Source organism: Anguilla rostrata, chromosome 7, assembly GCF_018555375.3.
Source record: "Anguilla rostrata isolate EN2019 chromosome 7, ASM1855537v3, whole genome shotgun sequence".
NCBI lineage: Eukaryota > Metazoa > Chordata > Actinopteri > Anguilliformes > Anguillidae > Anguilla > Anguilla rostrata.
Genome location: NC_057939.1, coordinates 50896937 through 50921434, shown reverse-complemented (window position 1 = coordinate 50921434; position 24498 = coordinate 50896937). Strand labels below are relative to the sequence as shown.

The window sequence follows — 24498 nt, the reverse complement described above, 5'->3', positions numbered from 1 at the left end:
TAAAGAATGAGAATTAATAGACAAACTATGGTTGGGTAATATCCCATAGTTTCATGGATACATGACTTCTTAAAACAATGTTACCTCTTCATTTGCTTTATTATCTCCATATATTCGAGCCCATGAAATCACAGGGAATTTGTAACTGGCTCTCAACAAACCTACTTTTCAAACAAGGACAGTCTCACCGAAACCACCTCAATCCAAGGACCCAGCATGTATGTATGCCACTCAAAACACAAAAGACATTTCTCCACAACTTTGCTCTCTGCCACAGTAATAGCAATGTTTGAACTGACATGTTATAAACACAAAAAACACTATAACACAGAATATAAAATTTCAGTTCTATAACAGTCCTTTCAGACCTTTTTTTTCCACACATCAAAAAATTCTTTGTGAACACTGTCTCAGCCAAGGTGAGCTGCTCACGCAAACACAGATATTGGCAACAGAGCACTTGTTGGACATACTAAGGCTACCTATTGTGTGTGCAAAAGGCCAGGGCTGATTGCTGCTGACAAAGGATTAGCACCTCTGCCTGTATGCCTCCCTGACGGGTCACCGCGGAGAGGCAGCGTGGCATTTGCATCGCCCCGCAGACGAGGAGACGCCGAACAGATTGGGATTACAGTGGCAGCTTGTCGATCGAGGGTCAGAATATAGCTCTCTCTCTGTGACAGGGCTGTACGTTTCTGGCTTCGGCACACACTGAAACTCCACTCAGCGCGCGGTCGGGGTGGAAATGGGATCGCGTCTCGCGGCGTCTAACGGCCAGCAGACGGGTCAGGTCAGCAGACATTTTGTAACCTCGAGGGTTTCTCTTTTGGCTGGGAGACCAGCAGGACGGCGATATATTGATACAGCGGGGGGGCTATATATATAGCCTATACAACACAGGCAGCAACAACTCTTACCAGCCACATTGCTATCAACACACACCAGTTGACGTTTTGTCATTTCTCGGGACACTGGAAGTCATAACATGTCTGACACAGGCAACCTTGCCACTGAGCAAAAATGTCGACATTTCTATTGATATGATTTAAATTATTTCACCACTCAATGCTAAAATGGTTAACTTGGCATTCATGCCATAACCTAAAGGTTATATTGTGCAACAGCTAACTGGTGATGGGCTATATATTCTTCAAAAATGAAGTCACCAGTAATACAAAACCCAACAGGCTATAAATATTACAAACTTGTTTTCCACTTGTCTCTCTCTGCATAAATGAGGTGTTTTCGGGGGAATTAAATGTACTGGTTTTATGATATACTTGAGTATAATATTACACAATAGAATACAACTTTTTTTAAAATTTTAATCTTCGTTCTCAAGCAGACATAATATGAAAAGCATAATGCTGCAGCATCGTTTGTGTATTTGGAAAGTAATTTAAAATATGACATAAAAAGCTGTTTAGAGGGTTAGCATCAGACTGCGAGGTTACGTGAAATATGAGCACTAGTTCCTTTTTTTTTTACTTTATGCCAATATTGTCGGACATGAGGCTTTTTTTCAGTAATGGTTATGTCTGTAAAGCACAATTGCCATACCACACAGACAGACAGACAATATTAACAGTCTGCTTGTGTCTTGTTCAGCTTCATTTCATCCTTTGTGTCTTACCTGTGGGTAGTTCTTCTACTGTGAGGCAGAACCCCCTGCACTAGGTTTTTTTTATTTCTTAGTCTGCTCGGCTTGAATACTCTACTATTCCAAAGCCCTTCACCATCGCCGGCTCTACCGCTTCTGTCATTTTTAGGCTTTTAGGCTTTTGGGCTTTTTTCCGTCGGGAGAACGTCCCTCCACGCCACTTTATTTCCTGAGTGGTCACAGACCAGAGTTAAGCTTCCTTTCTCTCTCTCTTTCCCTCTCTTTCCCTCTTTGTGCACGAGAGAGAGAGAGAGATAGAGAGTGAAAGAGAGAGAGAGCTAGACAGAGAGAGAGAGAGGGTAGAGAGATAGAGAGCGAGAGAAGAGAGAGAACAAGACGGATACAGAGAGAGAAGAGAGAGAGAGAGATAGAGAGACATGGTTCTGTTGCTTTCCACCAGGGTAATGCCTGTGAGGTTGAACGCTAGTTATTTATTCATCCCTGGTGAGTGTATGCATCCATCCCCCGGAGCTGCAAAGCAAAATGCTCAGCGCTAATCCACCTCTAAGGGAGTTTACACAAGTCCAGTAGGGATCACACGTGGTCTGTCGGAATGAAACGTAAAACGCAAGAGTTGATTTAATGCCGATTTAATACAGCGCAGGAGCAGGGACTGCAGGAGGACGAAGTTCTTTATTCCGACCACTCCTTACATGAGTGGCTTCCACTCTGGCAATCTGTGGGGCTCTGCTTCACAAAACGCGACCCAGGATTGAGAGCCCTGCTTTTTTTTTTTTCTTCGCTGTGCTCTTTTCTACTTTGCGGAGGCTTTTCGGCGCGGCCTCACAGATTGCACGGGACACGGGCGCGCTCGAATCGCGGCTCGCAGATGGCTCCCTGGCTCGCTCCGCGGACGTCTGCTGGAATTTAACGTTTCCAACCTCCGCCATGTCAATTACCGGCGACATCATCGCCTTGAAATGTAATTTCACAACCGCGCCACGCGCTGCATTTTTCATAATTACGATGACCTTTTCGTAATTGCACTTGCAGTGGTGTTTCTCCTGCTCGCTGTTTTCTGGGTAAAATGATTCCCCTACACAATGAAACAGTTCAGCTCTAATTCAGCTCTAAAAGAGTCACGATGAGATAAAGTGAGTATTTGCGTAAAGCTTCCTCATTTGGCTGTGTACTGTGGTGAAAAGCGCCACAGTATTTTGAACACTATGCCAATTTGTTTGAGCTGGTGTGATTCCTGTCTTATCAATTATGCACTTTGAGGCCATCACACGACTTCTAAATTAAGATGTTAGGGTGATGATGATAATCATGATTATGATACATATTTGTAGTATTAGTAGTAATGGCAGTAGTAGTAGTATTTTCTTTAAAATCATAGCTTTACCTCATATGTGTGTGTGTGTGTGTGTGTGCCTGTGAGTAAGTGTGTAGGTGCACAAAACACCTTTTTACACTCCCAATGTTTACAGCACCGGGGTACTGAGACCTGTGTACCAGAATTTTTTTTAACGTGGGGCAGCAGTGCTCTGGCTGCAGTTTAAATAGGAACGGGTCTCATCAGGAGTCCACCATAAGAGCACGGAGTCCGGTCAGCAAAGAGGATACCTTCTGCGGCCCACACTGATGGAATGGCCGACGGACACCCACCGGCTAATCTAGTTTGGCTCCTTTGATTGCAAATGCCAGAGTGTCTGCTGGCTACGGCTGATTCTTAATCTGCAGGATCAGCCACGGGAGCAATCTGCAGCTGTTAACCATGAAATACAGATTGTGGGGGGCCGGGGGGTGGGGGGGGGGGGGGGAGCAAAGAAAAAGAAAGAGAAGAAGTGAGCGAGAGGTGGAAGGAGGCTCGCTGCCAGCAGTCTCGCCCGCACGCGGACCTGAGAGGTCAGCCGTCGGGGTGTCCCTGAGCTGATTTAGCCATATTGGAGGGAGACTTCCCATTACGTCTGAAGGGAGCAGAATCCTTTCCCGAAGATAACCTATCAAATACCCCTGTCTGCACAATCAAATGCGCCCGGCAGGCGCTGAGGGATCCATTACTAATGTCTGCTTTATTGTTCCGAAAGTGGGGAATTCTGGGTTCGAGGTAAAAAAAAACCCACCAGGGTTTCGGTAGAGCAGAACCTTTGTAGGAAAACATCTGAAGGAAAACTAGAAAGCAACTGTCATTTTCAGTGAGGGGGGAAAGGGAGAAAAACCCAAACGTGTATTGCAGGTGTGGGGATCTACAATGGTAGTCTCAGGACTCCAAAAAAATGGACAATGTATTCTCTACCGACTTTGCTACTCTTCAATGAGTCACAGTCTTGTACTGATATAGCTCCTGATAAATTAATAGGCACACGATTGGGAATTCTACATTGAGGTGAAAAATGAAAAGAAATAGGAAAAGGTATTTTTAAAAATGCATTGTATATGGAATCTCAGGTTCTTATTTGAGCAATACAATATAAGGATTCGGTTTAGGTACCATTCCACTGCCTCCATACAAAAACATGTGCTGCTTTCCTCCCTCACAACAAAGTGCACATTTTTAAATTGTTAATGAGCCAGGACTTAGCAACATTTAAAATCCCCCCGGTTCTTAAATTACATTTTAAATTCAGATGAGGTCATTTTCCAACCTGACAAATGTGCACAACTGTTTACAAACTGAACATCTGAATGCACAATGCTCTGCTTTCTCCCGGCTGCTTTTAGCACAAAACTCTTGATCAAAAATAATTACTAGAAAGGCCCTCCGCATCACGCCTCTGTGCATCTCCACGATCCGCTCTTCCGGTTCCACTTTCAATTATTTATGAATGAAATAACCGTTTTCAAGTGTTAATAATTTACCGCGATGCCCAAATGGCTACGAAAAGGGAACCGAGCAAATGGCGAAAGGATCAGGGGTTTTGTAGTTTTTATGGCTCTCGTTCATCTTCTGCGATTATTAATCTGTTGCTCTCAGACGGAGGAAACCATTTGCAATGCACATTTGGCGTGAGTGCCTCAGCTGTAGAAATCTCTATGCATTTCCGCCTAATACTGCAGCTTATTTCATGTAAGCCCGCTAAAATTGGAAGGAAATATAATCCAATACTCGACTGAATTTGGAACCTGGAACCCAGAATTGCAGAAGGGAGCGGTTTGAGTTTTCATATCTGCATGTCATTTTCAGCTTTGTGGTCTAAGTATCATTTTTTGACTAATTATGTTCATTTGACCTCTATTGTTTAAAGGAGGTAGGACCTTTTTTGTTCACTGCACCAAAAATAAATAAAAATAAAAATAAATAAATAAAGAACGAAATGAAGAATAAATAAATAAATAAATAAGAAATGTAATGACCACCGAAAATAATTCGAGGAAGTAAGCGCCTGGAGGAAGAAAAAAAAACATCCACAGCTTTTTTTGAGTGGCAGCTTCAAAAAAGTATATTTACTCTTGTTTTCGTCACACCCAGAAACAAATATTTAAAATGCCCACTCACCCGTCATCCACGTAGCAGGGGTAGGGCATCTGCTGCACGAACACACCGAGTGGCTGGGACTTGGCCGTGTGCGTCCGTATGATGCCGTGGTCGATCATGTCCTTCAGGTAGGCGAACCCTCCCCACACGTAGCGCATGTCGTTGTAAGAGTGGTCCCGGGCGCCTGGGGCCCACGACCTGGACCACACAAAAAATCGCAGCGGGAAGATGATCAAAGAAGCACGCAGTCTGTGGAGCACATTCATTCGGGCCCTCTCCCTTTGAGTGGGAAACCTGTGTTTGATTTTGTTGCGTAACAGGACATCCCTATGGTCATCCTTGTGAACGATACTAGCTCGCACTAGTAACAAAGGTGTTTTTTTGTATGTCAAAAGAGATGAAGATGCTTCTATGAGCCAATACCAATGCAATGCAATGTTCAGACCATAGAGTTTGTAAGAATATTATGATTATATTTTTAGTAATAATAATATTATATAATTTGTTATCTTTATAGAAATCACACGCACCAGATCATTGTAAAATCTATTTCAGATTGCTATCCACAGGATAGCAGAATAGAGCAAAATCTTGACATTTTCGCGGTGCACTGTGTCCATGCTCTATGTCTCTGTGCTCACCTGTCTTTCACTTTATTTGTTCTCTCGACTTCATCGATGTCCATCCTGATTTTATATTTTACCAAAGGTGGGGGGTGACTGGCTTGCGGGGCGATGTCTTCAAAAACAATTCCGGCCCAGAACTTCTCCTCTTTCAGCAGCAGTTGGGACTCCTCAACCAGGATCGCTTCTGTGGGGGCAGCTTCAAACTTATCAAGGTCGAGGCACTGTAACACATAAAGAAAACCAGTGAAACCATTTGAGAGCACAGTCACTCAGTTTGGACATGATGCTACCAATAGCACGAGAGGGAAAAGTATCAGCAAATAACAGCATTATGCAGCACTGAAGCATAATGGTAAATAAACAATATGTGGAGTATGGAAATCATAATCACGATAACACTGCTTAGTGAGACGACACATTATTTAATATGAATAACAGTCAACTGCCAATGGCGCCTGTTTAATTCAGCAGTTGTCAGCCAGAACTCGACAGTTATTTCACTTGTGATACAGCCACCTGTTTACAGTATTTGTCAGCTGGTCCATCTTACAAAGCACAGCGCGTGGATCTATCAATGGACCTCTTTTAAAAACAGAAAAAATCGCGGCTGTGAGCGCAAGTCCTTCTCCACCCACTTTGCCTACTCGCTGCGTTCGGTTTTTTCGAGCATTGTAGAGCGTAATGGTCTCACACAGAGACTTATTTGTATGTGCACTCGCACAGTAGTGCCTGCATAGCCACTGTGTAATTACTCAGGTATGAGGCCACTTCTCACCATGCAAATTATTAGGTGACTCTCTGTTATTGAGCATTCATACTGTATCAAATGCATTAAACTGCTAACATGCTAACTGTACACTGAGCTTCCCGCTGTAACTGCAGCACACCTTATGTTCCCTCAAAACTACTGTCCTTAAAACAGAAAATCAGTCCCATCTTTTCTTTTCATAATCGTTTGTAAGTATTTTGCTCTCTGGAGCTGCAAAACTCTGGAGGGAAAAGATTAAATTCAGAAAGCATTCTATGTTTATACAGGGCTAGATAAGGTGCTGATGCCTAATCTGTGGTGTCAAAAGAGGTTTTGTAAGGTTTGGTGTGCTCAAAATACGCAGATTGTTAGTTTTAGCCATGCGGCGCATTCACTGAGATAAAAAAAGTAATGTCTTGTTTGTCTAATGGAGGAGAACTCTACAATTGATTTTTACTAATTTCTCTAGTAAAAAATCCTCTACTAACGTGCCATCTTCATTTCAATACCAAAATAAATAAACAATCTTTCCAGCAGTCCACAGATCTTGAAGCTGAACTGGGCTTGAGCCCCTCATTAGTTCTTTGGGGAGGATATTTTCTTACCTCACCTCCTTGATAAATCCCACCTATTCGCTGGTTTATTTTATTCCCTACAAGTGGCTTTATAACAGCGTGGTAATTTAGAATGCATCAGCCGAAGCCTGGATTGCCCACAGATCTCATTTATAGGTATTGAACCCTGAGCGTATCGATGCCAAGCCTCATCTTGCATGTTAAAGAGGGCTTCTGAAGGGAGCTGATCCTCTAGGCCCAGAGAGGCAGTCTGCCAGCTTGTGAATCTTCCTTCGTCGGTGTTGCACGCTGTCAAATCAACTCTGATAGAGTGCATTTCACACTAATAGAGTGCACTTTATCTCTTGTGGAGATTTACAAGCAATTTTAGTGCTTAACACTGAACAGTTTACTGTTTTTTTTTTTTTACTGGCTCTCAAAAATCATAACAGAGAGGTGAAAAAGGGTTATTTTTTGGAAGGCATGACACAATCATAAAACGTCCAAACCTTGAACATACTACCAATGGAGAGTGGGAGGTACAGAAGGCCTATTTTCTGGTCTGTGTCTTTTAGGTTAGTTAAAGAGCCAAGTTAAGTTCAAACTTAATATCCTAGCAACCTGTTTATGAGAACACACTAAATGAGATATAGAAGGTTTGGCCAGGATTTGTTCATCATGTTTGTAATTTTTTATGTCACCCATCTGTATCACGGCGCCATGGTTTCTATGGCCAATGTAATCCGTGTCATCATCAACCTGTGATACTCATAACTGAAGCATCTTTAATTAAGTACAGATCTATAAAATAAATAAGGGGCATTTTTACGGGCATTCCCTACCCTTAATGTTTGCAACATCTGGTATTACATTACCCATCATCCACTGGGTACTGAATCTTTATTTCCATCTCACTGTGAAGGCCAGGGGTGCTTGGGAATGTTTCCTCCCTCCCAACCACCCCCCCCCCAACCCCAATTCCCGGAAAAAAAATCCAAATGCAGGTTCTGCTTGTAATCACACCCTGTTTGCATTCATATACGCCAGTGACTAGCCAGAGAGAAGAGAATAAGGGCACAGAAATACTGAGAAGGAAATCAATGATGGGCACATAATTAGGAGTGAAAAATTGCAATCCATTCTCCGATATTAGGCTGTGTACCATTATACATTCCAATATTTCATCCGCAATGTGAAATGGAATTGGACATGGTAGCTTCATGGCTGTGGAGGAAATGCCCATGATGCAGCAGACTGATATCCGTGTAATGAGATTAACATAGGACAGCATTTTATAGGAAACTTTTTTTTTTTTTCTCACTGAAGTGTCTGCATACACATATTAAAACACCAGCTGCTAGGTGTGAATCTGGGACGGTATTCATAAAGTGTATTGATTCCCCTGTCCCATACCTTAACCTCCTACTCCATTCACTCCTTCTCAGTGATGCATTATAACTATGTACCCAGGAGTCACCTCTGTGAGAATTAATGGTTGTATCGCAGATTGTGGAAATACCAACAGTCATTTATAAACCCTATATAAAATGTAAGAAATATTCAACCCACTCGGTGTGTGTGTCTGTGTGCGTGTGTAGGTGTGTGTGTGTGTATATGTGCGTGTGTGTGTGTGCATGTGTGTGTGTGTGCGTGCGTGCGCGCGTGCGTGTGTGTGTGTATGATTACAGGAGCTCTTTTTGGAGTCACCTTTTTGACAAAATTGCATGCTGGGTAATATGCATTTATAGCATCCAATGAGGCCCTTTGGGCTTGGCTGTTTCTGTGACCCTCTAGTCGACTATAAAATCACCCAGAGGTACAAGGAAATATGAATGCAGCACATGGATTACGTTCATTGAGCCAACCATTTTTTTTTTTTAAACACTGTGCCAGGGATAATTCCTGGAAGATCTTTGACAAAACATAACAGGTCCCATGTAACATGTTAATATCTAATTAGAGTATCTAAATATCAGACTCCATGTAACCAAATTCCACCATCTGTCTTGTAAACCAAAAAAAATTCCAAGGAATGGAAAATAATTATTAATCATTTATCAAATCCCACAATAAGAAAGCAAAATAAAATTATTTACACAGGCACAACTGGCACAATACGATGACGTGTTCGGAAGGATATTCCACCATCACTTTTTAAAAATAATAAGTGAAGGGGAAGGTGACATACCCCTATGAATTGGGCGAGCATCTCCAGGGCTTTGCTGGTGCTGTTGAAGACGTCTCTCCAGTCGTTGGCAGGCATTCCGGGGGGGCGGTCCTCCGGAGGCCCGTTGTACAGGAAGTTGGCGAGGCTCTCGGCCGTCCACCCCGTCCGGCCCAACTGCAGATTCAGGGCGGTGGCGAACGCGGGGTTCTTCAACAAGGCCTGCGTTAAAAAGGCAAAGATGCAAGTGCGGTTAGAGCAATCGCGCTATTCCTCCAGCAATGGGGTGGGGGTTGGAGGCACCAAACATTCTTTGGCTTGTCTCCCTAGCGCTGCGTTCACAACATTTTTTTTTCCTTCTCCTTTTCAGTGCTGACACGTTTTCCCCCGCTTTCCCCCACATAGCCCTACCAATTAAAGGCTTCAAGCTAGATGGCACTGTTGTACTTCAGCCCTGTGGATGATAGCCAACCCCCACCTCCACCGGCTCTATCGCATTCCATCACTGTGAGCGTCTCTCCTCCTTTATCTGCCACTATGCATCTCTCTCTCTCGCTCTCTCTCTCATTCTCTCTCTATGCCTCTGTGTCTCTCTTCCTCCTTTCCCTCCTTTATTTTCTTCAGGGACAAGAGCAATGGCTGCACGTGCACGTGGTCCCAAAGTCGGAAAGTGCACGTAAACAAGGACGTCCATTCTGTTTGGCATGCAAAGGGTTAACGGAACGATATGTTAATCTAAATGCAAATGTGCTTTCTGCTACAGCCCTCTATGTGAGTCATTCAGAAGTGAATGGAAGCTAGTCCTATTGAGAAAATTCAGATAAAAAAAACATGAATACTTTTCATGCACCCATTTCACAACTGCTATTAATAAACAGGTGCATACTCTACTGTGTTTACCTAATGCAGTTACAACCACCTCAGAACATTTTCTTTGACTCTGTTCACTATAATATTTATGTAGAGTGGTTGTGCTAGCATACAACCACTCTACATTATGTTTCATCACCTATCTTTAAAATATCGCAGAGGCATACAATGGCAATGTTAATAACTGCTCTTAACTACTCTTAATTACCAAGATGCCATGACATAAATACAGTGTGTATGGGTTACACTCTGCATTATCAGGGTCTTGTATCTGGTGTAAATGTACAAGTACTAAGCAAGTTTTATGTGGATTCTACTGCATTGTTACAAGGGTTGCCAGATTTAGAAACATTGGTGGAGAGCTATCTATAGGTAAATTATTTCTATTGATTACTGTGACCTGTACAAATAATTTGAAAACTGGACATACTGGTCAAAAATGGGCATCCAGCAAACCTAACTGCAATGCTAAAACCCAGCAAATTTAAAATATGCGCATGTATCACATAGCATGATATTCAGGTGCGAGTATGATGCAAACAATAGCAACAGTGTGTATAAACAAGGAATGCAATTTTTATTGAGCTAGTATTAAAAATGCATTGCTCTGGGAGGTGTATTCATTGAAATTTATACCAAAAAATCAGCCAAGGAAAAACTGAAATATTTACTACTGGTGAGCTTTACTATATCATATCAGCACCGCGGCGGCAAGTTTCTTATACTTCCAAAGAGGCGAGAAGCTGGCTTCTTTTCTCTGAACCTCGCCTGTAAAGGGATCTACACAGGCTGCTGGGCCGCCATCCAGCAGGGCGAAGGACCGGACGTCTGAAAAACCGATTTTGAAGAGCCGTAAACACGGAAAAGGAGCAATACCGGGAGGGGCGAAGCGTAATTAGCGTCGGGTAACGGGAGCAACGCGGAGGCTATTGAATATCAGACGACCTTTAATCCGTTAAGACTCCTCTACCTGCAACGGGGCTGAAACAACAGCCTGCTGATGGAAAATGGAGGGCAATTGGAAAAGCGAGAACGAGAAGACGAGACAGCGCGTCGTCTCATTGGCTCCAAATCAATCAACGTTCGGCCTTAACTTCGACGAGCGAACAAATACGCAAAATTCCCATTTTTCCAGTCTAGTCATCGAAAAGATCACATCACAAAACTTAAAAAAAAAAAAAAAAAAAGAACGCATCCTTTCAAACTGAGTCAAAGTAAAGGATAGATGCTGATTTAATGCAGGCGTTAAATTAAATTGCCTATTTGTGCATCAATCTCTCCATAATTGCGTGGTGAATATACAGTGCGTGTGCTAAACCATCATGGACAGAAGCATAGTGGTATTTTGAATGCAAATGATCAAAATATGTCTCCCTCAGTAGAGTCAATGAAGCATTGCAATAACATCATTTCAATGAATGCAGCTGTAACAGAGAAAATCCTTTTTTCAAATTGATACGAATAACATAACTTGATTTAGCAATCATGATTTTCAAAGCATGGAGGTTCTGTTTACCGGCCTTATATAATATAGCACTTAATCATTTTGACACCTCTTCGCAGAAACGCTAATTACTTAACAAGAGCTTTTTTATGATGAGACCAGTAAGACGCTTCGGTCCAGTAAGCCAATCTAATACTCGTATACATTCAAGGGGTTATGTGATAATAACACTGTTCGGAGGGGTAGTGTGAGTCCTCTGGTAAGGATGAGTGGGATGCAGAATGAGATCAGGCTGCTGTCAATTAACTTTCGTCTGCACAGTGAAATATTCCACACCACACGCTGAGAATCAGGTCGCTGTTTGTTTTTGTGAGTTGCTATTATTACCGAATGAGAAACTGCGAAATGTGAGAACTGTCTTTGTCCTGTGAACAGTGCTTTTGAGTTCAAATACAAAGGCCCAATCCCTGTTACGAAAAAAAAAGAAATTCCAGCAATTCCAGATTCATTCAACATCGTTAACCAAATTACATGATAAAATTAACATGGATATACACGCACGGTTCAAATTCTCCAGTAAAACCGTGCATCAATGGTAGCGACCTGAAATTAATATTCAACGGACGTCCGGGAGCGCGGAAAGGCGCCGGGAATGTTTACCCGAACATCGCCGGAATGTCAGCCGCTTCTTGTGTGCACTTCTGCATTAACCGAATTCTGCATTTTAACAAAAGAGACCAAATCATTTGGGTGTTCCGTTTATAATGCAAGAGACGCCTGTGGGTTTCACTGACAGGAACGGGGCTCGGGATATAACGAATAAATAAAACGGGCCCGACGCGCGTACGCAAAGGTTAGGGCTAGGCTAATGAATGCTCAGGATGTGCGAGGCTCGGTCCTCCAGATGCCAATAAGCTCATTGGAGGTGACACTGGAACAATGTCATCCTGGAGGGGAGGCGGTCGCGCCATAAAAGGTGTGTGCTCACACGGTTCAGGCTAATCCCCTCCTGTCTGTCTGTCTGGGTGAAAATTATCCCGCACTTTGCGGTAATTACTTTTCCATTCTGCTTCTGCTTATGCGGAGGGAGAGAGAGAGAGAGAGAGAGAGCAACAGTCTGAAAATAAACACATTTTTCAAAAGAATGTTTGCTGATTAGCACATATAAGGAGGGGTGGGGGTTGGGGGGTTATTCGGCATGAGGGGGGCTTCGGGGGACGGGGGTATTTGTGGGGGGGGCGGTATTGTCTGTCAAATAGGACTAGGAATATGATTTCCTCAAATAAATATGCATATGTCTACAATGAGTGTGTGTGCATGTACAGTGTGTGTGCGTGTGTGTGTATGTGGTATGAAAAAGTATGACAGTAAATTGTGCCAACATTATATACACATGTGGATAATTCATGTAGTGGCCTGACCTTGATTGTCTTATTGAAATATATCTAATTTTCCCCATAAATCTTCCCCCATTTTCACCTGTCTGTGATGGTTTCCGATGAAAATTAAAATAAAATAGAGAGCTTTCCTGGATTTTATGAGATATGATATTTGACCCGCCCAGAAGTGCTTCATGCATATATTCAATATACATGCAGTGTATGTACTACGGTTCTTTCTAAACTCATATCGAACTTAACAGAGTTCTCTGACTTCTTGATTAATTTTAACAAAAATGTGATTCACATTTAGTGAAGGTAGCCTTGCAATTACCTTTCATTACTCTGCGAAATTAACTTTCTGAAACCTCTTTTTTTATTTTCAGTCTGACGTTAAACCATTGTTTAGATAGTGGCTTAGGCTTGGATTCAATCAACATTTGTCATTTACATTGACTGACAATTAAATTCACTTTTCCCTCTTCACAAACACAGTTTGGCATGTACATTTTGATGATTGCTGAGCTGTCCAAACAGTGTTTATTAAATAATATTTCCACCCATTCCTGTTAAGAACATTTGTGGCCCATTTATCTTCTATGGACAGACTGATATCCTAGGATCTTTGATTGCAGTAACTTCACAATGCACCAAGAGAGAGCATGAAGCCTGATTTTTTCCCCCCCATCAAAACATAGTTTGTTAAGTTTGTTTTTGCAGTGACTGAACTTGTTAAACAACGTGAGGAGGAAAGTAAGCAGGAAAAATTAAGCAGATCTCAGTGAGGGCTTAGTAACCCCAATATCTGTTTTGAGGTGTCAATTTCTTACTGAAATAAGTCAGTTTCACATGAAAATGAAAGCAGTTCTCACCTCTCATGCATTTCTCTTTCCCTCCATCTGGAGCTACAACCAACTCTAGTACAATTCCTGCCATTTAGCTCTTCTACACCAATCAAATAAGCACTAATATACACCAACAGTACATAAACAGTACATAGTAAACATCAACAACAGCAGAATAACAAAGTGGTGTTATTAATGCTTATTGAGGTATTAATAACTGATTTATAACTCTTTCCAAGATAAACATTGCATCCCTGCATGCACACCCACATACAGAAGCATTTGTCAGCAAGCAAGTGCTTTTGAATACTAGTCAATGTTCTATTTGTGAAGGAAACATAAAAAGAGGACATGGAAAATTAAGTTATGGAAAGTCTGTTTTACCAGTAACTATGCTTGCTATCACTATAGGGTTAGGGGTCACTACAGTGAATTCATTAAAATCAATTAATAAAAATTAGGAGATCAGGTTTTACCCGCAGTGAATTGATCTGTGCTCCGTCCTGCATGAAATCCCAAATTTTGTGCCCCTGCGTTTCCCAGGCTCCAGCGAGTTCTTTCAACATTGCTATTGCGTTGAAGGTCTTGTTTGCCTGTTCAGAAAAAAAGTAAAAAATAATTAATAATAAAATCAAAGGAGACAATGGAGTCATTAAGAGTAATTAAGATAAAAAATTAATTTCATAATAATAAGTGTGGGAAAAGCATTCTATTTCTAATGTGCACTCTGGTTCAGTTATGTACTTTTTGTCCAAAGACATTTTTTATCTAATCATGTATTGGTAGCACGTTTGCATATTTAAAAGATCGTGCATTCACATAATTAAATACATTCATAAATGATTAAGCGGCAATGTTGTCTGAGAATTACTTTCATAAATATCAGCCCAGAAGATATAAACATGCCAGCAGACTGTCAGTGGAATAGCGCCTCACTGCTGTCAACAGTAATATAAAACAAAACCCAAACTCTGATGCTTTAGCACAAAAGATCACGGGGAAACCGACAGCCAAAGTAAAGCTATTACCCAGCTGATGTGGTAGCTGTAGCTCCATCAAAAAAGAATGGTGCATTACCCACAATCCTTTAACTTTAGCTTACAGCCATCTGCAAGTGCTCACTGGTAGTGTTTTAGTTAGAATACCTCATTTACTGAGGTTTTATTGAGCATGTTGCCAATTTATGATAATCATATTTTTGTCACTCTGAATCCACCTATAAAGCATTTGTACCAGTACAAATATAACATGAACAACTGCAACTGATTCTGGCGAGGAAAGAACAAGATGTCTTCGGATGATTGGCTGGGGCAAAGATTAAAAAGGGAAAATTTACTGAGCCTTCACACTTGAAGGCTTTTTTTCCCGTCGAGAGACTACCGCCTTTGGCCAGTCCACTGTTTCCCAGACACACTTCTTCTCTTCAAACTTTCTAAAGTAAACTTTTTTTTTTTTTACGGGTTCAGAGGCATGGCCGCTGGACAATGAAACAATATGGAGGTACTTTACCTCTTTCACAATGAGTCTGGTGGCAACTGTGTCGGGAGTGTAGAGGACCTTCCCTTGCAGCAGCGGTCGAAATGTGCTCCACGCGTAACGTAGTCCAGGCGTATTCTCCAGGGTGTCGACAAGCGTCTGACAAAAATCACCTGACAGGAAGGAATTTAAATAACAGGTTTTTAGAGGCAATCGAGCTGTGAGCCAAACCCCAATCAAATCCATGGTAAGTAAATGTGTCCTGTGCTGGCAGTTGATAAGCAATACAGATTGGTCATTTGCATTTGAGCAACTATCCTATGGAACATAAAATACTACCTTGTCAGTTGCTCCCTTTGGTACATTTACAATTAATCAAATTAATTCAACCACACATTACCCTTCAGGAATACTTGATATTATGCTAGCACCAAACAAAGAAATAGAAAATAATTATTTACAAATAAACTAATGAGTTCAGCAGTAGAGCTTTGAAACAAGTTTAATTTAAAATAACATTTTACTCATCTTGTTGTAGGCAAGGAATAATTATTTTGAATCACAGGTCACTTTCGCAAGCACAATTTAAACAAAAAAATTCAATTAAAAAATTAGTAATTTAATAAGTAATTTAACACCATCACATTAGGTTCTCACACTGCATTTCCACAGATGGGAAGTAGGTGTGTACACAAAATATTGCAATTTTATTTTCATTAGTACAAGGATAATATTTACACTAAAGCAATTCATGAGATTTTAGCAAATGACAGCATACTCAATATTAAAATATTGACAGAATTCTCCTTGTTGTGCAAAAATTGCTAGACTTCACACAGACAATATTACAGTAAATATTATTTACGGGGGCTGAGACAGCAAAGAAAAAAAAAGCTTTGCCCTAATCATAAGCTGAACCCTTTGCTAAAATGCTAAAATACAAAACCACTCATGAGTGCCTGTGGTCTGCAATGGTTCCATTTAATGCTCTCCACTTATTTATATACAGTCCTTTGCTTAATAGACTAGGAAGAATCCCAGGGTATGAACGTATTTATGGGATCATAAAATGCTGCATTCATTTGGGTGTTAATGAGCAATCTGAAAGTCCAATACAATGCCAAGGATATCTGACACAGATGTATACCGCAAATAATATGTAGCAGTGTATAAAAATGGTATTCATAATACTAAGTAGAATTATTTAAATATGTCCTTTTAACCCCCAACTAATGCTGTGGTATTTCCACAAATATGAATGAGTACCCAGGAGATGTTGCCTTTTGATTAAATAGTTCTCATGGACGCTTGCTCTGTGACAGGTTACAAATCTGTGCCCAATTTTACGATCTCCTTATACACTGATCCCAACTAGAACATCATCCATTAACTCAGAGATTTAAAATATTGGAAATAATTATTTTACAGTTCTCCCCTTAGAACTTACTGATACCCCTGATACCGTCCTGATTTAAGAATTCACACTTGTGGAGGTGCCCCCTTCCTCCCCCAAAAAATAAAATAACCATTTTTCATACATGTTAGGTTGATCATCATACTGCAGTCTGTGATCTACAATCTTTGGTCAAAGTAAATAAATCAATTTTATAACTTATCCAGTTGTCTAATATTCATAGATCTTGCCCATTCAGCATGTTAGTTGCATAGTTTTATGGTAATTAGACACATATGCATAATCAATAAGATATACTATTAATTGCATTTAAATTAGAGGTATTTAAAATGGCAATATCTCAGAAGGTCAATGCTGTCAAAAATGTTAAATTATGCCATGTGCCTTCAGGGTAAGGTAGTAAAGCCTGTCTGAGTTTATGCAAAGATAAAGAAACCATGAAAATATGCAACAGAGAGTGTGGATCGAGAGGGCTTTTCCCCCCAACAGGAAACGCCAGCATCCGCAAAGATCGGCGCTATTGTTGTCCAATAATTCAATCTATTAATGAGGTGCTGAATCCACAAGTGCTGTTGAGAAGACAAGGGAAAGCAATCAGCAGCGTGCACGCAGTAAGTGAAAAATAAACAGTGTGTTTAACCACCAGGCCACCCCGTTAAAGCGATCCCTCAACTGGTTCAGCGTTTAATCCATTTCGGCTTGCCTTTTAAGGGGCTCCCATTTGACGCGTCGTCAGGAAACAGACGAGTGTTGTGTTTACAACCTTTCTGAAAGCGGAAACAGGCCGTTCAGGCCCCAACCCTGCTTGCCTAATTCACATCTCATCTCATGCATTAAAAACACAAAAAAACGGCAGTACTCAAACAGTAAAAACATTTTAAAAAACGGATTACGGTCACTGCAGCATTAATACAGAAAAAACGCACCGATAAAATTGTTTCATTTTACACCTGAGATGACTACAAAATCAATAAAAAATACAAACATTTTATATCACAGTCTAATTACGACTCTTGAGTCTTGTGTTAAGTAACAGAAGGGTGTCTCAGTCCACAATAAGCACTGGAAAGCTATTCCATGCAGAACACGGAGCATGTTAGCTCTAAATGAATACAAAATAACCTTATTGTATAAGAGCAAAAAATGATTTTATTTAATTTCCACATTCTATTGGTAAACCTTAGCATCAAACAGATTTCACAGACCACTTTATTATTAATGTTCTTGAGAAAAAATGCTAACCAAAGGACTGATTCAACATGTGTCCTTAACTGACAGAAAATTAGATGCAATTTTTTAGTAATCACCAAAATGTATGTCAAAAATAGGCCACGTTTATTATGTGTGTTTGTGTCTATGTCTGTCTGTGAGTGCATGCGTTTGTGTGTGTGTGTGTCTATGTGTCTGTGTGTATGCGTGTGTGTGAGTAACTCAGTATATCTGCAAACTGAAAATATTGGCAGTTAAGGATAGAGGTTGATGCAACAAGGTGTAAGCACTTCTGGATTCCCTCAGTCTTAATTCCAGTTAAGGCTTGGAAGCCATCTTTCTCCCTGCTGGAACTCGCCCAGGAGCTTCCAAATACGCATCCACAGTTTAGAGACTGGAGGCAGAATTCTCTGGACCATTCATAGAAAGTGCCGCCAAAATACATAATCAGTAATGACGACACACCGCATGAGGCACCCTGACAAATGATTAAGCAATTGCATCATGCAGTCATCAGACCGACTCTCATTACTTTAATATACGCAGAGAATGTTTTCCTGAGAACAAATCGCGGGCAACGGTTTGCAGGCTCGTCCCTGTACACCACCTGAGACCAGAGTGAGAGCACTTTAGCATTTGTTCCTGATGCATAATGCATCCTAATGCATAAATTGCCCCGTTTCAGACATTTTGCATTCATTATACTATTGCAGTGTCATGGCCACATCCTTTCACTCATTTTTCTGTGAAAATATCGCAGGAAAATTGCAGACTGCAATGCGCAGCCATACAAGCGAAGCAGAAACTAAAAACACGACAGCGATTTGTCTGACATCCCTGTATCTGCTGAAAGTACCTCTGTAGAAAGTAATCGACCATAACCTTTACCACAATGCTATTCAATAACCTGTCTGCATCAACGAGTTCCCTCAAGAACTATTAATTTCCGAAGGAGGGTCATGCGAACAGACGCGTCGCTCTATTTATACGCATTTCGAAAAACATTAACGGCACATCAACAAAAAGGCGACTGTTGAATGTTGTACTTAGTTCAAATGGATTGTCCTACAGTAAATTATATTTGAGTGGAGGAGGCCTACGTCCCTATATTTTAATATAATATATGCAGTCTCCTGAAAGCCCAGCATGGGGTGTGAAGAGCTACTAATGGTTCTCAGGATTAGTCACCATCCTTGACTCCTGAACATCCTGCCATCATCTGTAAAATTTAAATTAGCCCACATCAAGGCCGAGCTCTTCTGCTTCTTTTCTAATACAGTTTGTTCAATCGAGCACACAATACATTTGCCTGGTGAAGACCAACAGGTGAGTTCTTATTTAGTGTGTCCTTGAGAGGGGTTCAATGTACAGTATGTAGGGCAAATGCCGGACACACACACACACACATACTCTATGTGTCATGTTTGAGCTGTATTTTTTAAAAAGCGGTATTATAAGATAAACCATTTAGTTCTTAAGTCAGGTTGTACCAGAAGGCAGTTTGCACCGTCTGTGTTGATTTTCTTTGCTTTGAATTATTAACACGATCTCCATGTCAGCTAGCTTAGAAAATTGTTTTGGCCATATGAGAGAGTCATGCATTATATATTGTAGCTTAATTGGAACTGAAGACAAAAAAGACATGCCTTTCCTAGAGAAAGTAACTGAAGAAGTTAAGGAATTTAAATCATTTTCCACCGGCAGCATTTGGGGTTATGTTTACTTATAGTCTGCAATTATCATATAAATTAGGCTCAGATATTAAAGTACTCATCCAAAAAAACCCACATCGCAAAGCCCACTAAAATATGAGTCTGTCTCACTCAGGGCCACCCTGGGATAGACAGGCAGGGGAGTATGGGTGAGGGGGGCGGGTCACCTGAGATTTTGGGTCCCACCACCCCAGGCCACCCCATTCCGGCACAATTTTTTGCAATCAGCAGCCTTGGGGTCACCTTAAGTTCCACCCCCACCACCAACCCCAACAAACAGGTATGCTTCACAGAATACACATTCAACCCAGGGAGCAGAGAACTTTCAGCCTGTATCAAACCCCTCCCGCCAAGTCAAACCCCCCCCACCTTTTCAAGCTGGAGACCGGCGGCGAGAAACCACACACTGGGTGAAAATGTAAGCATGGGGGAAGTGGGAGTTCTGAGTGCGAAAACACGATTACAGACGCTACGCTAGTCCCAGGTTAAAACTGCATGTGTAACAAGGTGCGCTAGAGTCACAAAATCTCTGCTGAGGAGAGAGATTCTCTCTGCAAAATCTAAATGTCAAGAGCCAAGAGAGGTGCCACGATCGCCTTGGCATTTGGGCAAAATTAAATGTAGAACAGTTTGAAGGAACAGCAACATTTAAGAACTACTTGTGGTATTAGTAGAGTTGTAGTAGTGGAGTTGGCATAATTTTTGAATTCATTGCCGTGTTTTGATTGGAACACTGACATTTGCAGTTACAATAACACTTTTACTGACTGGTCAGAAGGCTATATGGCAGGCTATGTATATTCATTGAAAATGAAAAATTGAAACATAATTCCAGTAATTAAAAAATACTTGATTTCCAGATCCACCTTGTCATTTGGTTTCAAATTGGAGATTTGTACTTGTACTTGGAAAACTACATTGTCTTTGTTTTCTTAGCCAGTTGGCCTTATTCAATGTGTTATATTGATATTACCCAGATATAATTAGTCTAAAAGAAAAGGCACGATTTAAGGCTGTGCTTTTTATGTCCTGAAATAATTTTAGACCTATTTATAATTTAGTTTAATCAGAGACTGTGCAGAGAAATATCTGTGGGTTTACGGCTGAGAACACTTTTCCCCTAATTTAATTTTTTTTTTTTTAAACGTTTTCCCTGAAAAAATATGTATATATTCCATATCTGTTTATGGTCATAGGTACCTATACTAGTATATACAAAATTTTTGACTTGTCCAAAATCAAAAAAGAACCAATGTCCTAACCTTTCTTTAACCTGCTGAACACAGCCGTGAACTTGCCGCGACCCTCAGACTTATCGTTTTCATAACCCTAACCCTAAGTTGAGCCCTAAAACGTAATTGAAGCCATAGGAACTTTTGAAATCATGTGATTACTCATTTAAAATTGTGGAAAAACTAAGTCAAGACTGTGTATTACATAGTACAAATGCTAAAAAATATATTTGAGGCATTAAAAAAAAAATGTATATATTCCATATCTTGATATGGTCATAGGTACCTATACTAGTATATACAAAATTTTTGACTTGTCCAAAATCAAAAAAGAACCAATGTCCCAACCTTTCTTTAACCTGCTGAACACAGCCGTGAACTTGCCGCGACCCTCAGACTTATCGTTTTCATAACCCTAACCCTAAGTTGAGCCCTAAAACGTAATTGAAGCCATAGGAACTTTTGAATCATTGATTACTCATTTAAAATTGTGGAAAAACTAAGTCAAGACTGTGTATTACATAGTACAAATGCTAAAAAATATATTTGAGGCATTAAAAAAAAATGTTTTCCCTGAAAAAATATGTATATATGCCATATCTTGATATGGTCATAGGTACCTATACTAGTATATACAAAATTTTTGACTTGTCCAAAATCAAAAAAGAACCAATGTCCCAACCTTTCTTTAACCTGCTGAACACAGCCGTGAACTTGCCGCGACCCTCAGACTTATCGTTTTCATAACCCTAACCCTAAGTTGAGCCCTAAAACGTAATTGAAGCCATAGGAACTTTTGAAATCATGTGATTACTCATTTAAAATTGTGGAAAAACTAAGTCAAGACTGTGTATTACATAGTACAAATGCTAAAAATATATTTGAGGCATTAAAAAAAAATGTTTTCCCTGAAAAAATATGTATATATTCCATATCTTGATATGGTCATAGGTACCTATACTAGTATATACAAAATTTTTGACTTGTCCAAAATCAAAAAGAACCATGTCCCAACCTTTCTTTAACCTGCTGAACACAGCCGTGAACTTGCCGCGACCCTCAGACTTATCGTTTTCATAACCCTAACCCTAAGTTGAGCCCTAAAACGTAATTGAAGCCATAGGAACTTTTGAAATCATGTGATTACTCATTTAAAATTGTGGAAAAACTAAGTCAAGACTGTGTATTACATAGTACAAATGCTAAAAAATTATTTGAGGCATTAAAAAAAAAAGTTTTCCGAAAATATTATATATATCCATATCTTGATATGGTCATAGGTACCATACTAGTTATACAAATTTTGACTTGTCCAAAATCAAAAAAGAACCAATGTCCAACCTTTCTTTAACCTGCTGAACACAGCCGTGAACTTGCGCGACCCTCAGACTTTCGTTTTCATAACCCTAACCCTAATTGAGCCTAAAAAGTAATTGAACATAGGAACTTTTCGAATCATGTGATTACTCATTAAATTGTGGAAAAACTAAGTCAAGACTTGTAATTACATAGTACAAATGCAAAAAATATATTTGAGGCTTAAAAAAAAATGTTTCCCTGAAAAATATGTATATATCCATATCTTATATGGTCTAGACCTATACTATATATACAAAATTTTTGACTTGTCCAAAATCAAAAAAGACCAATGTCCAACTTTCTTTAACCTGCTGAACACAGCCTTGAACTTGCGCGACCTCAGACTTATCGTTTTCATAACCTAACCCTAAGTGAGCCCTAAAAAGTAATTGAAGCCATAGAACTTTTGAAATCATGTGATTACCATTTAAAATTGTGGAAAAACTAAGTCAAGACTGTGTATTACATAGTACAAATGCTAAAAAATATATTTGAGGCATTAAAAAAAAAAATGTTTTCCCTGAAAAAATATGTATATATTCCATATCTTGATATGGTCATAGTACCTATACTAGTATATACAAAATTTTGACTTGTCCAAAATCAAAAAAGAACCAATGTCCCAACCTTTCTTTAACCTGCTGAACACAGCCGTGAACTTGCCGCGACCCTCAGACTTATCGTTTTCATAACCCTAACCCTAAGTTGAGCCCTAAAACGTAATTGAAGCCATAGGAACTTTTGAAATCATGTGATTACTCATTTAAAATTGTGGAAAAACTAAGTCAAGACTGTGTATTACATAGTACAAATGCTAAAAAATATTTGAGGCATTAAAAAAAAAATGTTTTCCCTGAAAAAATATGTATATATTCCATATCTTGATATGGTCATAGGTACCTATACTAGTATATACAAAATTTTGACTTGTCCAAAATCAAAAAAGAACCAATGTCCCAACCTTTCTTTAACCTGCTGAACACAGCCGTGAACTTGCCGCGACCCTCAGACTTATCGTTTTCATAACCCTAACCCTAAGTTGAGCCCTAAAACGTAATTGAAGCCATAGGAACTTTGAAATCATGTGATTACTCATTTAAAATTGTGGAAAAACTAAGTCAAGACTGTGTATTACATAGTACAAATGCTAAAAAATATATTTGAGGCATTAAAAAAAAAATGTTTTCCCTGAAAAAATATGTATATATTCCATATCTTGATATGGTCATAGGTACCTATACTAGTATATACAAAATTTTTGACTTGTCCAAAATCAAAAAAGAACCAATGTCCCAACCTTTCTTTAACCTGCTGAACACAGCCGTGAACTTGCCGCGACCCTCAGACTTATCGTTTTCATAACCCTAACCCTAAGTTGAGCCCTAAAACGTAATTGAAGCCATAGGAACTTTTGAAATCATGTGATTACTCATTTAAAATTGTGGAAAAACTAAGTCAAGACTGTGTATTACATAGTACAAATGCTAAAAAATATATTTGAGGCATTAAAAAAAAAATGTTTTCCCTGAAAAAATATGTATATATTCCATATCTTGATATGGTCATAGGTACCTATACTAGTATATACAAAATTTTTGACTTGTCCAAAATCAAAAAAGAACCAATGTCCCAACCTTTCTTTAACCTGCTGAACACAGCCGTGAACTTGCCGCGACCCTCAGACTTATCGTTTTCATAACCCTAACCCTAAGTTGAGCCCTAAAACGTAATTGAAGCCATAGGAACTTTTGAAATCATGTGATTACTCATTTAAAATTGTGGAAAAACTAAGTCAAGACTGTGTATTACATAGTACAAATGCTAAAAAATATATTTGAGGCATTAAAAAAAAAATGTTTTCCCTGAAAAAATATGTATATATTCCATATCTTGATATGGTCATAGGTACCTATACTAGTATATACAAAATTTTTGACTTGTCCAAATCAAAAAAGAACCAATGTCCCAACCTTTCTTTAACCTGCTGAACACAGCCGTGAACTTGCCGCGACCCTCAGACTTATCGTTTTCATAACCCTAACCCTAAGTTGAGCCCTAAAACGTAATTGAAGCCATAGGAACTTTTGAAATCATGTGATTACTCATTTAAAATTGTGGAAAAACTAAGTCAAGACTGTGTATTACATAGTACAAATGCTAAAAATATATTTGAGGCATTAAAAAAAAAATGTTTTCCCTGAAAAAATATGTATATATTCCATATCTTGATATGGTCATAGGTACCTATACTAGTATATACAAAATTTTTGACTTGTCCAAAATCAAAAAAGAACCAATGTCCCAACCTTTCTTTAACCTGCTGAACACAGCCGTGAACTTGCCGCGACCCTCAGACTTATCGTTTTCATAACCCTAACCCTAAGTTGA

At 39.7% G+C, this 24498-nt stretch overlaps 1 protein-coding gene across 5 annotated transcripts in view; it reads right to left on the bottom strand.

The window, feature by feature from the left end:
• Positions 1-24498, bottom strand: part of LOC135259949 (phospholipid-transporting ATPase ABCA1-like) — a 141649-nt gene that overhangs the window by 88435 nt on the left and 28716 nt on the right. For all 5 annotated transcript variants that reach the window (XM_064344933.1, XM_064344936.1, XM_064344935.1 and 2 more), the window contains exons 10-14: positions 15218-15357; positions 14185-14301; positions 9195-9392; positions 5720-5925; positions 5100-5276 (exon numbers count right to left, since the gene is read on the bottom strand). In XM_064344933.1, the coding sequence (XP_064201003.1) occupies positions 5100-5276; positions 5720-5925; positions 9195-9392; positions 14185-14301; positions 15218-15357 (838 nt within the window). The remainder of the gene's footprint in view (positions 1-5099; positions 5277-5719; positions 5926-9194; positions 9393-14184; positions 14302-15217; positions 15358-24498) is intronic.